At 45.2% G+C, this 13,869-nt stretch overlaps 6 protein-coding genes across 6 annotated transcripts; 2 read left to right on the top strand and 4 right to left on the bottom strand.

Moving 5' to 3' along the window:
* Window positions 1-1,847: 1,847 nt before the first annotated feature.
* On the top strand, window positions 1,848-4,071 carry C8R40DRAFT_1261861 (uncharacterized protein; the record flags this gene model as incomplete). The annotated part of the gene is made up of 15 exons (XM_046233835.1): window positions 1,848-2,056; window positions 2,157-2,216; window positions 2,287-2,341; window positions 2,409-2,426; window positions 2,484-2,509; window positions 2,571-2,596; window positions 2,658-2,692; window positions 2,749-2,773; window positions 2,833-2,926; window positions 2,987-3,026; window positions 3,078-3,178; window positions 3,239-3,298; window positions 3,410-3,504; window positions 3,569-3,741; window positions 3,823-4,071. The coding sequence occupies 15 exons, from the start codon at window positions 1,848-1,850 to the stop codon at window positions 4,000-4,002; spliced, it is 1,197 nt and encodes a 398-aa protein (XP_046092532.1). The 3' UTR covers window positions 4,003-4,071.
* A 193-nt stretch (window positions 4,072-4,264) lies between these two features.
* Window positions 4,265-5,185, bottom strand: C8R40DRAFT_1261862 (uncharacterized protein). The gene is made up of 4 exons (XM_046233836.1): window positions 5,166-5,185; window positions 5,010-5,094; window positions 4,828-4,957; window positions 4,265-4,772 (listed from the first exon to the last, which is right to left on the bottom strand). The coding sequence occupies exons 3-4, from the start codon at window positions 4,949-4,951 to the stop codon at window positions 4,342-4,344; spliced, it is 555 nt and encodes a 184-aa protein (XP_046092533.1). The 5' UTR covers window positions 4,952-4,957; window positions 5,010-5,094; window positions 5,166-5,185; the 3' UTR covers window positions 4,265-4,341.
* A 970-nt stretch (window positions 5,186-6,155) lies between these two features.
* Window positions 6,156-8,575, bottom strand: C8R40DRAFT_1078169 (calpactin I heavy chain, calcium ion binding protein). Its single transcript, XM_046227007.1, has 11 exons — window positions 8,167-8,575; window positions 8,004-8,108; window positions 7,669-7,951; window positions 7,490-7,610; window positions 7,362-7,439; window positions 7,168-7,310; window positions 6,979-7,100; window positions 6,875-6,927; window positions 6,748-6,804; window positions 6,530-6,682; window positions 6,156-6,471 (listed from the first exon to the last, which is right to left on the bottom strand). The coding sequence occupies exons 1-11, from the start codon at window positions 8,257-8,259 to the stop codon at window positions 6,321-6,323; spliced, it is 1,359 nt and encodes a 452-aa protein (XP_046092534.1). The 5' UTR covers window positions 8,260-8,575; the 3' UTR covers window positions 6,156-6,320.
* Window positions 8,576-8,762: 187 nt separating this feature from the next.
* On the top strand, window positions 8,763-9,995 carry C8R40DRAFT_43220 (uncharacterized protein). Its single transcript, XM_046235050.1, has one exon. It carries the CDS (start codon window positions 8,926-8,928, stop codon window positions 9,664-9,666), a length of 741 nt encoding a protein of 246 aa, XP_046092535.1. The 5' UTR covers window positions 8,763-8,925; the 3' UTR covers window positions 9,667-9,995.
* Window positions 9,996-10,145: 150 nt separating this feature from the next.
* C8R40DRAFT_43306 (uncharacterized protein) lies at window positions 10,146-11,122 on the bottom strand. The gene is made up of 5 exons (XM_046235052.1): window positions 11,031-11,122; window positions 10,665-10,970; window positions 10,395-10,599; window positions 10,281-10,337; window positions 10,146-10,203 (listed from the first exon to the last, which is right to left on the bottom strand). The coding sequence occupies exons 1-4, from the start codon at window positions 11,031-11,033 to the stop codon at window positions 10,312-10,314; spliced, it is 540 nt and encodes a 179-aa protein (XP_046092536.1). The 5' UTR covers window positions 11,034-11,122; the 3' UTR covers window positions 10,146-10,203; window positions 10,281-10,311.
* A 1,096-nt stretch (window positions 11,123-12,218) lies between these two features.
* On the bottom strand, window positions 12,219-13,663 carry C8R40DRAFT_1031616 (aryl-alcohol dehydrogenase; the record flags this gene model as incomplete). The annotated part of the gene is made up of 6 exons (XM_046223186.1): window positions 12,219-12,308; window positions 12,367-12,542; window positions 12,599-12,802; window positions 12,864-13,014; window positions 13,080-13,304; window positions 13,358-13,663. 6 exons carry the CDS (start codon window positions 13,661-13,663, stop codon window positions 12,219-12,221), a joined length of 1,152 nt encoding a protein of 383 aa, XP_046092537.1.
* Between the last annotated feature and the right edge of the window lie 206 nt (window positions 13,664-13,869).

Below are 13,869 nucleotides of genomic sequence, written 5' to 3' on the forward strand. Positions count from 1 at the left end.
TGGAAAGATGGGGAATGATCATCCAGAACTGCGAGCTCATAAACATATACTACCGCAGAAACGTTGAAAGCATGCCACTCACATGTGGATATTCGCAGTTTGTCGTTCATCCGTAACCCAGCCACGCCGAGAAGTAGATCACTCGACAAATCCTGATGTTTGGGCGGACAGCATAATGCTGTGGGTGTCAAATTTGGATGTGGTTCGAGGACAACATACCGCATACCTATCCTAGCCGTATGATACTCAACACATGGTTGATGAGGAGATATACTGGATTCCGCGAGAGAAGCACGAGCACTCCGTCGCCTGAACCTCTGCTGGTTGATCAACGAAACGTGCTAGCTAGAATTTATACGTCGGTATTTAATCTAATAACGGCTGTCTCAGCAATAGCTCCATGTTCAAGTAACGTAGCATGCCTGATGTGCTCCATTGTGATGACTACATCGGTTCTGAATATGATTACATAGGAAGCCATAAATCAGCGCACTCGTGGCTTGTGTCCCAGATCAAGATAGAAAGTATCCTTGCGAGCAGGTTTCGGGCAATTTCTGGCGTAAATGATGCAAAGTGAGCGAAATAAGTCGAAAGCATTTATCAAGTTCACAATGAAGATTGGCTTACATCGGACCTTCGTGTAGAATTCGAAGATGAAGATTTATAGGCGTTAGGTACCCAATACCGCTCCTGGTTCTCGTTCGAACCTTTGCAGGCCTCCGCTTGAACACGTCGTTAATACTCAGATGGTCCAGTATGCTAGAAGCGTCAGATTAGAGGTCGACGGTGTCCAGGTTATCGGAATTATTGATCATGGAGACCGAAACCACCCGGAACATCATCAGCGACGACGCATACCCCCAGCACCTCTGCCAGCCTAGCTTCCAGTTCAACCGACAATCTTGTTCCAGGCTCTCCCGTGTTTTCGTCCAGGACGTCATCTGTTTCTTCATATGGTATCCTTCTATCTCATTTCTGCCCGGGTCAATCGGTTCTCCACCATTACCTGCACGACGCTACCACCGCATTCGATTGCGAATGTCCGGCGTAGATAGTACGTTCACAGAGCTCTGAATGGCGAGGTTGAGAATGACTAGACAGTAGAAGAGAGCAGCAACAAACCTGCCAGTGTATTGCAATAGTTTCCTTGAGTTTGCACCTCCACGCATTTTGCCTGACGTCAATCCAAGAGTGGCGTCGAAAGTTGACCAGAGATCCGAGCAAAAATGGTTCCCGATGATTGTGAAGTGAGGCTTCATTTAATGGATCAAGTTGCGATTTCTATCGGAGGGAGGAAACAGTTCGGTGCGTATGTAAGCAAAAAACGTGGCGCCATCTTCGACCCCCGGGTCCACATGCATGATCTCCCATGTCCGATGTCCATCATCCTAATTTCGTTCTTCATGTCCTGTTATCCGAAACAATTTAAGTACAGCTTCAAACACTGCATAGTAGTTTTCACAGTCTACGTCGAGTGAAAATCAGCACCCAAGTGACTCTATTTTTGATTGGCTAAAGATCAAGTCGAGAAGTTCCACTTGTCAGTGAGCACTGACGCGGACGTTGATCTGGAGGATCATACGGTATGGGCCTGATTAATGATCATTCGCTCAGTACTAAACCTGGTGCAGTTTCGGATTGTTCAAATCAGCTCCCGGCTGTTATTCTGTATGATGTGCTGTTCGTCTGACTATTCTAGCCTTCGTTCAAACAAGCTCAAACCTCAGTGGCAGATTTACACAACGCGGAATGATAGACAAGATACATGCCAAATGACAATATAACTGTTCTTCAATGTCTCGACAGCCCCAATCCCTTCTCCGAGCTTCCTTTTCTACCTACTCGCTATGAACTCCTCGTCCACTGATAGTCAATACCTGCTTCCAGGAATCAACCCAGATAACACATTAGGTGCTGCATTTATCGGATACAGCTTCGCATGTGCGGTATTTGGTGTTCTAACTGCCCAAGTAACAAACTATTACCAAACGTTCGTCGCAGACCCGAAGCAGTTGAGGATATTGGCGAGTCTCACCTTCCGGACCATCTCATCGAGGTGACTGACTTTTGAACTCATAGGTTGGCATAGTCTGGTATTTGTGATCCATTCTTTCAATCGACCTCTCCAGAGAACCTGATTACGACCAATTCTTCAGGTCGCTGGAATTAATTCATGTTATTTTGATCTCGCATGCTCTTTACCACTACACTATTACGTGCGTTCCATATCGACTTTCCGCGAACACTTTGAATTCTTTCTCTGAGTATATGACTTCTATTACATAGACTTTTCGGTTCAATGCTAGAAATGATTACTGGCCACGTCGTGTGGTCTCTTGTGGTGAGCCTCTGAATATTCAATTTTAATCATCAGCTTTTAAAGCTCGAGCTCATCTTTCGTGCTTCAGACGCAGGTTCTTGTTGCTGTAAGCCCCACCTGATCCTCTTCCCCTCAGCAGTCGGTTAATCTGTTTGGTTGGTAGGGCATATCGGGGAGCATCGTCAAACTGTGTGTAGCATGGCAGCTCTCTCGAGCTAATGCTCAACTCTTAATTATTTCCACTTGGCAGCTGCTTTGTCCTTCGGGTTTGGAGATGTATGTACAGTTCCTGCTTGGAAAAAATTCTCCCAATTTCAAAGAATTTTTTTTTTCTCAGTCAGTCGGAGAAATGTTTTCATCACCGGACTTATTGTAAGTACGCTATATATATCCGTATCGAAACCCGTTTGTGACACTAACTCAAACAGTTTATTGTCGTCTTAGTTCAGTTCGGTATGCTTATATTTCTGTTTTACTTAGACAGCACTCTCGAATTGACTACTAACAATTAGGATTCATTATCGGTTCGTGCAAATCTAATCATGCCGCTTCTTCTCCTTCAAATCTTTTTGGTATCGTCAAAATTATAGCATACACTATCGCAGCGTAAGCAGTTCTTCGACATTATAGCGGGTGAAGGCTCAAGGTCCAGCCTTGGTTTTCTAGTTACCAGATCCAAAGTTTCTTGGATCTCCCGAAACTCCAAGTAAACCGTCACACCGACTTATTTCTAAACATTTTCATAAGTATCCGTTAGGTCCTGGGATCCATAGCGCTTGCTACAGGGGCTCTCGGCGACGTGCTCACTGCTGTTGCTCTGATTTTTTATCTTCGCAAGTTGCGTACAGGATACACAGAGTACGTGGTTCATTGCAGTTGTACGCTCAACAGTTACCCATGTAGTCGCGTCTATTGCAGGCCAGATTCCCTTGTCAACAACTTGACTGGATACGCAATCCATACCGGGGCTTTTACGAGGTGCGAATTTTGTGGATTTTTCTCCCAGGGTACTAATTCTCTGACACCCTTCAAAAGTGCCATGACTCTGTTGACACTGATTTTTGTGAGGACGAAACCTCATTGTTTGAGATCTCGGATTCCTCTAAAACCTATCATGAAATTTCAGTATGATGCATACCCTAATACCTTCCAATACATGGCTGTGTATTTTGTAGTGTCGAAAAGTAAGCCTTGTCTTCTGACTCTCGATCCTTTTTGTTATCACTAAATTTGTTTTTCCCATATAAGCGTTTGCTGTTTCTCTGATGTGTACGCTTAACACGCGAAAACAAGTTGCAGGTCGAGCTTTGGAAGAGGATGAGGACATCCAAAGTAGTGACTCGAGTCTTATCATCCCTCAAACGTCACCTCCGTACAACATGAAATCAAGTCTTCAAAAACCCGGACCAAATCACATACAGGTGAGTTATATTCTTCCTCGCCGCTCAACCCGCTCTCTCTTCCGAGTTGTTCAAGTTACCGATGATTGATGTGCGATAAAGCCATATTTGCTCAAGGAATGCACCTTGTCCCCTTCAAGGATGGATACGAAGCTACCACTCTCAGCAAGAAATCGGAGAACCAGCGTCGCTAGCTTGACGCATCAGAAACAGGACTCAGAATCACAGATCACTCGGGTTGGTGTTGTTTTAGATAGTATGCCGATGTCGAAGAAAGCTTAAGTATATAGTTCCATAAACGAGCGTAGATAGACAAAGTACGTTCAGCATTTTCAAGACGATGGTTTTCCTGATGAAGTTAGTTTGCTGTCGAAAATTTATTATCTATCAAGCAGTAAGATGTTGGTGTTGGTCTGGTTGAGTAACCCTAAAAGTGACCCATTGTAAGGGTTGACGAATTTGGCAGTGGATACTTAAAGCCGACTCCAAGTATGTACATATATACTACAATCTCATGATCATGAATCAGTTTACGATAATGTTTCCGCGTTCGTGAATAAAAATACGGACCACAGGTGTATGTAAATGGTCTCGTACAATGAGTTTGGGATCGCAGGCTACTCAGTAATTAAGTTGGTGACCTAGCGCATCCCCCCGCAGATCCAACATTTGAGCATAATGCGAAGTCCAGATAGCAGGTATCTCGTGGATTGCACCCATTTGAAGCAGGTAATTGAATATCTCATTAAGATATAACAAGTTCGTCACTGCAGGGAGATCTGCCAAGGCCTTGTAGGCCTCCGTCTGCCTCTCCACGGTACCAAAGTTGACGAGCGTTATGATCTTTCCTGCATATCTTTCTTGGAATCTGTGACCTTTGTAATGACCTGGTTTGTTCGGATCTGGGATAGCTCTGTAAGCATTGTCCCTTCCAATGACAAGAGTCCATGTTTCAGACACATATATATCCTTTGCGTGACGGAGTAATTCTGGAGTGTTGGATTCCGCGTTGGCTACACGTTTGAAAGTCACCCCTATCCCATTGACAGAACCTGGGTGGGAGATATACTCAGATTTATTGATGACTGTGAAATGAATCCTACGTACTTTTTCTCCTTTGAAGGTCTTTTGCTATATCAACGGTGGCGTTGAATGGGGCAGCTGTTGCGCCCAGAAACATAACCAATAGGGAGAGTAGGGGAAGCGAACGCAAGTGGTAGAATGAAAGCATTATTGGCTGTGACTGATCTTTAACTCCATAAACCCTTTAAACGAGAACAGAGACAAACCAAAGACTCAGTGCAATTCAAGTTGAGAACGAAGTGTAGATATGACCAGCAAATCTACTTCCCTCCGAAATTTGTCGTTGCGGATCTGTTCGTGGAGGAGGAACGAACGTCAGACTCATCTGGCTGTCTCAGAAATGAGTGAAAGTTAGGACATACCAAATCGGCGTAATGATACGGTGTCCGTTCAACGACCTTCAGATTGTCGCTCGATATATATACAGTATATACCTGGGGAGCCATTGGAAAGCGGTGAGATAACACTGGTAAGAAGATTCAAATCCCTGGATGAATGTCAGGATGCAGTCTTTGGGCAATCAATCGCAAGTCAACAAATCGCGCCGCCCAACATTGTATTCAAGTCCCTGTGTTTAGGGACAGACGCGTAATAAACTTCCTTCCTTCCTGTATTTTAGTAAGGAACACGATTCAGAGGTTCTGTGTCACAATATAAGTTTATCAGGATCATTAAGCTGCAACGGAGGAATAAGCAAAGAATATTGTTGAGTAACTGAATTGTATGGGTCCATATGGGCCCTAAGTACAGGTCGGATAAGGTCAGATAGTATTGACTCTTATCTCCAGCCTGTCTCCAGCAATGTATGTAGTACTGCGTAGGGTTCCCGGTTGTTCCTTAATGGCACCGTGCCGGGAGAGCTGTGTTGAAGGGTCCTGTTGGATGAATAGAATCCTTCTTCTCTTATCTTGTACTCTGGTTGCGAATTGATAGCAAGAGATACGATGGACCTTCTGTTTCCGTAGGGATTGGGCAACATTGGCAGGAAAGGCAGTACATGCGAGTTGCCCTCGAAGTCGGGCCAATTTGATGGAAGATGAAGGGTGACGGTGAAGTTCGAAGCCTGTGGGCCTTGAAGCTTGAATATTTGAATCTTGATACAGCTTGAAACACGCTAACGTGCGAAGCGGGAGCTTACGACCGACAAAAAGCCGTATCGATGGGCATTGGGGAATCCTGCGGGCCCAGTGTTGCTGTTCAAGAAGAGTGTGATAAATAAACATCCTTCTACCTGCCAGTGTATGCATAGCGCGGTAGTGAGCGGGTTAGGTGGAGCTTCTTGCTCGGACTAAATCAACAGCCCGAAGGAAGAGGTTAGGCGCCTATTGGTCATTTTAGCGCTGAAAGTGTTACTGCGTAGCGTAATTCATTGATACAGGTAAGATGTGATTAAAAGACAGTAAGTACATACAGTACAAAAAATTACTACATAAAGTTACGTCGTTACTACATCGTCAGTATTTATACGAATAGACAAGACAAGGTTAAAATACGATTGTTCTCACTCAAAAGACTCCTCAAATCCCTTTCACAATAGCCACCAAAAGCTTTTTATAATCTCCGCTAGTTTCCCCAGCGATGCGTCCTTCAAGTGATTTCCTATACTTCTTCTGATAAGCAGCTTTGATCGCTTCAAAGCGAGGCCTGTCCCAATGGTATCGGATGATTCTATAGTGTCAGGTTCGTGAGCCATGGGGACTATAGACGACTTGACGAATTGGCATACCTTCTTACGAGTTGCTTGTCTTTCGTTCCCAAACCCTTCATGGATTTCTCAAGCAACTTGGCGTCCCGCCACACACCTGGACCAAATTCCATCAAGTGTTTTGGCTTTGCTCCTTCGACAATGAATAAGAGAGTTTGACGCATGTGGCCGGAGCTGCACGGTAAAAGAAACGACGTGGAAATCAGTGTTGGTAAAAAGCGCCAATGAAAAGCACTCACAACTCAGACTTGATGACTTTCGTAAGTGATTTGTATTTCCTACTGTATGCATCGCATCTAGAAGTAGTGTAAGCACCGTCCTCACTTTGTCCTCACAATCATCCAAAAATGAAGACGATTGACTTACAGTGCTGCTAAATGGGGTTTCGAGCGATTGATGATAATATCACAGAATGTGATCTTCCGATGAGGTTAGAGGTTATCTTTTCAGTAAGTAATATTGGAATTTACTTCATCTGTTCCAATCTTCCCTTGCCCAGCCTTATACAACGCCTTCACATCATGCTCGACTTGCTGGAAATTCACAGCTACATTATCTGGTGGTGGATTTGATGAAATTATCATGGTGTACACTGTTAAAGGAAAAAGGAAAGATTGTTAGTTCATCGATGAACGTATCGGTATAGACGTTAAACGCACGTCTTTCTGTCTTTGCACTCAAGTCGTTGCGTATATCAGCTTGGAGATCGCGACCGTAGCGCATCCGATATGCCATGAAGAGATTTTGGCGATCTGAAGCAGTCAAGTCGGCGATTACCTCGGTCAAAAGCAGTTCATCCGTTCTGTTTGAAATATGTCAGTGAAGGTCAACCTGAAAAACTAGTATAGTTTACCCTGCCCTTTGAATTGCACTCCGAGCAAGTTCAGCGTCGTGCCAAAGTGGACCTTGGACTAGTCCGTGAAGCGTTTCTCTGAATCTAATTTAGGAATGAGGTCGATAAGGTCATGATCAACAACTCACCCGAAATATCCGCTGGTCTCGCTGTCCAAAACTTCGACTAGAGTTTTCCCTGTCCTCGCTTTGAAAGCTGCCGACAGCGAAGCTATAGGAAGCGACCCAAGATGAGCTAGAACAGCAACAACTGTTGCATAAATAATGTCAGATTGCAACTCAAACAGAAGTGGGATACAAAAACCTACGAGCAGTCTCGTCAGTGCCTATTCCTTTCGTAGCTTTCCGAATCTTGTCAATATCCAGCGAAGGGTCGTACCCCGGAGCAATATCACCCAAAGGTGGCAGATCGTACCCTACAGGTGCCGGAACAGGCGTATTGCGGTATTGTATGATAGATGCTTGATTTTGATAGTGAGAATACTGTGGAGCTTGGTAAGAGACTCCTGGATATGTCGATTGTGACGGAGGAGGGCCGGGAGTGTAACCTCCGTGCGGTTGGGATGCTGGAGGGGGTAGATACGTTGGCACCTAGATTCTTATTTTAGTCATGGTTTTTAAGAAGAACCGAGGAACGACGTACATATCCGTCGTGAAAAGAAGGAGGAGGGGGTTGAGTTTGATAATTTGATGCAGGATAAGAATACGATGGAATAGGGGGAGGATTACCGGGAGCCTGAGGCAAATTCTATTGTATTCAGTTTTGCATAAGCCCTGCGCACGATGTAAGCATGAATCATACTCACGAATCCTCCGGGAGGATAGTAACCTTGATTATTGTGTGGCGCAAATGGTGCGCCGTAGTCCGAGTTTTGGTGATTTGATGGGTGGTAGGACATGGCGGTAAAGAGGAAAGTTTATAATTTACTTCTGCTGAGCTTTAATAACACTGTGGATGAAGGCGGTACCGGTCCAAAGAAGAAGCTAAATCAAGCGCCCCACTTACGGGGTCGGCAGTCCCGACTCCCGCGCTCGTTACGTCATATCTCGCACGCCAAAAAAGTGACTTGCTTGTTCCCGCAACCTTACCGAAAATCTCGAGTTCTTCTCAGCACAGATAAGCGAGCATGGCTTCGTAAAACTTTGCCAAGGCAGAACAAGCAGGCGAAATCATTCAGCTGAGTGATTGCGCAGCCATTTGCCAGCATTTGCCAGGTGTGCATTCCCGTCAATTGCTTCTGTTCCTGGTACTTCCTGCCTAGTTTGAAGAGGTTTTCAGCATGAATTTACTCCAGGTAAGCTTGAGGTATTAATAAAATCAACTTTCTTCAACCTAGAATACTCATGACCGGTCTCACCTCCCCTTCGATCCGGAGATACAACGGTGGCGTCAAACATTTATACTCTCCAAACGGCTTGAAACGCGCGGTATCAGAGCTGCGCGCTGCGCCAAAGCAAGTGTGGCTTCCCTTGTGCTCCATAGACGTGTCCTTGAATAAGCCTAATGTCAAGTCAGAAAATGGAACTTTAAAGGCCTATATCTTCATAAATGACCTGTATTCGTAATGATGAACTCGAATGATTCTTCGAACTTTCAAGAGGTAGTAACTCCTCCCTGGCGGCTCGTATCTCAGAACGAGCCTCGATCTGACTCTTTACTATCGCGGGAAGCTCTCTTACCAGACCCAACCCATGTATCTCCTTTCCTTTATCCAACTTCGCCTCCGTCACGGCGCAGAAAACCAAGACACGATTCGGAATGTACTATGGAAGTTCGATCGTCTTCTGCTCCAGCGCGAGCTATTTTCGGTCCCTTAACCATGGGATGGAGCTTTCAGATGCAGTTACAGGATTTGGATAAACAGTCTGACAGAGACTATCATGACCCTCGGAGCCCTAGTGGAAAACTCGGTTCAAAAAAACCGCCAGCTAGATCTGCTCGTACATCTAGCGCGAGGACATTATCACGCACTCTTTCACACTCTCCCACTTATCCTTCGCAGATAGTACGCAGATCGATATCATGTCCGCAGTGTCAGTCAGACAAGAGGCGTCAGGTTGACGACACTTGCATGTACACCCAGCCTGCTGCGCTGGCTCACACGACTTTAGTCGAATCGCAGATTTTGAATTCGTCAAAATCAAACGGTCGTTCACCACAGGACTTCCCTTCTGCCAATCGAAATCGGGAGACTCCGAGTCGGAGAACTACCTCTGATTCAGTGACGCCCTCTCACCTATCCTCGTCCTCAAGTTCGTCATCCAAATTATCCATCCCTAACATGTTGAATCCCGGTTCCGCATAGCATGTAGTCTCAGACTACGGCACTAACTAGAATTTCCACTCCCAGCAATATACTTTGAATCTTCATGCATCTGATAGGATTATAGGAGTGTTCATCAATATGATGATCATGTCGTATACTCGACGAGAAGAGAGTTCAAGGACAGATATCTTGCTTCATGCAGTATGTGCACACATTCAATGATCACCACCACCATGAACTCGCGTTGGCTTCTACTCGACATCTATGCTTCTCGTCTGCTCAGACAATAACTGATACCAGCTTGTACTCCTTACAAACTCCATTCTGGAAGTGGTTTGTGGTTGATCATTGCGTTGTCGCATTCTAAAAGACCATAGCGCGCGAATGATAAAAAGTCCTTGTAACAGCTTGGAAATATCACATACCTGAAGGCAAACATACCGCACGCAACCGCAACTGCATGGCAAGTTGTTGTGAAATCTGCATCACAGTATCATCGATGCCTTGCTCTTTGTCTTTGTAGTAGGCAATGAAATTGGAAGCTAATGATGTCGATGGTTTGTCGTCAAGAACCGTCTAACGAAATTGATTAATGAGTACATAGTTTCCCAAATAGCTAAGCCACTGTTGCTAAGTACAGTGCTGTCGCTCACCTTTTGAGGCTTGATGATGTCTATCTGCTTCCTATCTGCATAAACAACACACTGGAGACCCAATCACTTTTCGTGAGTGAACTTTTCAATAGCAAGAAACACATTGCCATTCACCTTCCAAAATTTCTGAAAAGTTGTGAGATGGGCTGTCTATAGCAAATGCCGTTATTCCAGTCCTCACCTGTGGATCTGCAACCGGATTTCGGTTTGGCAGAACAGGCCTTCGGTATAGGACGAGGTCGTCATAATATTGGCCCTTAGGCCTGGAAAGATAGAAATCCGAGAGCTGTCCTTCCTCCTTAGCTAAATGCCCGTTGGACTGAAAGGTTAGATTCCCAGACAGTTGTTGAGTTTGCGTCTTGATGAGTCATATAAATTTCTTACTGAATGGGTAAATCCAAAGCCCATCAGCTCCCCATCCGAAGGGTCAGTCTTCGGTTTAGCTTGTACGCAAGTTTTTGGGATCCTTACGCCTTTCCCTCCAAGAATTCGAAGAACAGATTTATTCCAACTTCTTCCGGAAGCGGCGCGGCCGTAAAGCGAAGGAGAAATCGGCTCGAGAGAGTGACCACGGACATTCAAAGTTGACTGAAGAACCGTAACGGGACATGCAGAGGTAACTGGAAGGGTGATTGCTATTATCATAACACAGAGGATTCCGAGGTAGTTTCGAAAGGCCGAAAATTGACACTGAATATTTCGGTTTGCAAACTATCTCGCATACAGCACGACAAGCAGCGACAAGCTCACCATAATATTTCGCTAGTCAGAGAGGACGAGAGAAGACTAGTGTTGTATATGGAAAATAAGAAGAACCGCCAGCGGTTCCGCAAGTTTAAGAAAGAATAGCTGGCGTCGCTGAGCGTCAAAAGAGAATGACGGCCGGTTATGTATATGTTGTGATTTGACAAGGATCTACGAACTTCGAGAGGTCAAACAGGGTCAAACCTTCGGATAGCTATCGGATCAAAATTGATCTTGTGCAGGGGCGAATTGTATGGTGTTACCGTTCGGCTTGAGAGAAATAAGCCTATCCTCTTTTTTACACTCAACCTCAAATGGTCCAGAAATCCCTAAGACAAAAGAGATTCTTCCGAGACGAAGATAGTTAGGATAGCTTAGATATATAAATCCAACACCCTCCAATGCACATCAACTCCCCATCCGAAGGAACCGTCTTCGTTTCAGTAGATGGAACACAAGTTTGTGGAACCCTTGCGCCTGAAGAACCGGAATGGGAAGATGTTGATGTAACTCGGAGAGCGACGAAGGACGGAGAGAAGAAGACACTGAATGCTTAATTTTGTGAGCTATCCCAGAGATCATGAAAGAAGAACCGTCAGTGGTTCCCTGTGGTTCCGCGAGGTTTAAACAGAAAAAGCAGAGCGACGCAGGACAGTAGGTATTTGATGAGTTCCGTCGGGCACGTATCACACACACCTCGTCGCGTTGCGCAACCTATATATACCCACCCGGTACTCATCTCCACTGTCAGTTCCTCCATGTTCCTCCGATCCTCCTTCTCCTTGAGGAATGATTTTGAATAGATTCACCTTAATTAAATTCGAGGGTGCAGCTGGTGGGAGGCGCACCGGAACACAAGACAGAGCGGGGGATCAAGGCAAAAGAATGTCTCATAAAGTTAAGAAAAATGATCTGGTATAGGTGAAGAGGAAGGTGTGGGGAAAACTAAGGAAAACTCCGATAATTCTCAACGTCATAGGAAGGAATCACCCCAGCAAGTGGATTGACTTAACCTAGTCTCACTGGCAATTAGTTTAATCAAACAAATACAACGACAGAATCATGATTCCATTTCTACAATTGAGGGTCCATTTTGACCTTCAAGCAAGTGGCTTCGGGTAGCTTAGGGTGCGGTACTTTTGGGGTACTTTGCATGAGGACTTTATTTAGCGCTAAGCAGTGATCTGCTGAGAATTAATCCGTAGGCTTGATAGCCTGTTGAGGCTGGACTTTCTTGTATGACATCGCATTCAACATCCCGAAGAACGGCTTCGTTCCATCTCCCTGTTCGAGTTGGCAATTCAGCTCATGCACAAAAAGTATATACAGAGAAGACACATACCACCATGTTGTGAGGAAATCCCGGGTCAAAAGGAAGGACACCCTCCAAGAACTGAATCTGTTCTTCGCTAAGCCAAATATCAAGCGCCTTGATATTTTCTTGAAGGTGCTCGATCTTTCTTCCCCCAATGATTGGGAAAACATAAGGCGTCTTCTGCATGACGTACGCGATGGCGACTATTCGAATAGAGGTAAGGTAAAGTTGTCAATCAGTTATATAAAATGAAACTGACCGGCACCGATGTTACTTCCCAACCCAAGCTCGCTGGCGACCTTCTCCAAAGCACGGGAAATTTTTGTCTCGGACTCGTCCCTTTCCCAGCTCTTACCTGGATACATCATGCGTCCGTTCTCTCCGTTTTCCTTTCGTCGCTGCTCTTCCGCGTCGGTGCGGAGTTTTCCTTGAGCAAGGACACCCCACGGAGCCAGAGCAAGGCCTTGAATATTCAGTTATTTAAGTTCGTTCTGTTCATGAAAGTCTGGAGTATATCTACATACCTTGTGAACGAGCCATAGGTATAATTTCCCGCTCGAAAGAACGGTCAAGGATATTCCAAAGTCCTTGGTAGACAACGAACGGAGTTTTACCAGTGCACCGAGCGTACTCGTTAGCCTGAGCGACCACCCAAGCAGGTGTGTCAGATATTCCCTATAAAGGTAGGGTGGTCCTATGTCAGCCAACCACGACAGTCGATATCGTGTGGAATGTTGTACCAGATAAAGAACTTTGCCTTGCATCACAAGAGAATGCAATCCGTCCATGACCTCTTTGACTGAGGTATCATAATCCCACCAATGTACGTAGAGCAAATCGATATAAGATGTGCGAAGTTTCTTCAGACTGGCCTCCACGCTGATGTGCATTGACTTGACATTATTTCCCGTGTAGTTTGCTTTTTGAGCGATCGAGTCGTTGCCGCGTTTGAAGTTGGTGGTGTACTGTGATGAGTTGAGCTGAGATACCCATCAGGATATCAAATAAGCCAGCCTACCTTGGTAGCAAGAACAATCTGGTCTCGTATACCTCGTTGTTCCATCCACTCCCCGATGAATCGCTCAGAACTTTCGTCCTGGTAGTTGTTCGCCGTGTCGATAAAGTTTCCTCCCATATCAAAATAACTATCGAGCAGTTTGAAGCTCGATTCTTTGTTCATAGACCCCAATGCGCCGTTCCATTGGTCACCGATGCTCATTCCCCCGAAGCAAAATGGAGAGACATGTACACCTGCATTGGGAGAGAGCACTCGGAGGACACCGAGCTTGGTAGCCGGAGGAGGTGCTGGTTGGAAGAGCGACATTTCAAACTGTAAACAAGTCGATTGTGTTTTGAACCTCTAAGAGCAGTGAGCGATAACGAATATTCTGTAGAGACCAGAAATTGTTGAAGGGGTATTTATGCGCGAGATAATTATTTCATACAAAGGAGATCTGACAGTGCTTTTCCTCGTCAATGCTGAAGAACTAATCCGACGAGCTCCCGATGTGTAAAATCATGTGTATAAGA

Source organism: Lentinula edodes (genome assembly GCF_021015755.1).
Source record: "Lentinula edodes strain Le(Bin) 0899 ss11 chromosome Unknown C8R40scaffold_1, whole genome shotgun sequence".
NCBI classification, from domain to species: domain Eukaryota; kingdom Fungi; phylum Basidiomycota; class Agaricomycetes; order Agaricales; family Omphalotaceae; genus Lentinula; species Lentinula edodes.

Bases quoted from the DNA above. Each gene is read 5' to 3' on its own strand.
- C8R40DRAFT_1078169 (XM_046227007.1), bottom strand. From the start codon at position 8,259: ATGTCCTACCACCCATCAAATCACCAAAACTCGGACTACGGCGCACCA. The intron at 6,683-6,747 runs GTGAGTGCTTTT...TTTACCGTGCAG, and splicing joins AAAGTCATCAAGTCTGAGTT to CTCCGGCCACATGCGTCAAA. The intron at 6,472-6,529 runs GTATGCCAATTC...CTGACACTATAG, and splicing joins GACAAGCAACTCGTAAGAAG to AATCATCCGATACCATTGGG.
- C8R40DRAFT_43306 (XM_046235052.1), bottom strand. The intron at 10,600-10,664 runs GTAAGAAATTTA...CTAACCTTTCAG, and splicing joins GCTTTGGATTTACCCATTCA to TCCAACGGGCATTTAGCTAA. The intron at 10,338-10,394 runs GTGAATGGCAAT...AAGTGATTGGGT, and splicing joins CTTTTCAGAAATTTTGGAAG to CTCCAGTGTGTTGTTTATGC.
- C8R40DRAFT_43220 (XM_046235050.1), top strand. From the start codon at position 8,926: ATGATGAACTCGAATGATTCTTCGAACTTTCAAGAGGTAGTAACTCCT.
- C8R40DRAFT_1261862 (XM_046233836.1), bottom strand. From the start codon at position 4,951: ATGCTTTCATTCTACCACTTGCGTTCGCTTCCCCTACTCTCCCTATTG. The intron at 4,773-4,827 runs GTACGTAGGATT...TCTCCCACCCAG, and splicing joins AGACCTTCAAAGGAGAAAAA to GTTCTGTCAATGGGATAGGG.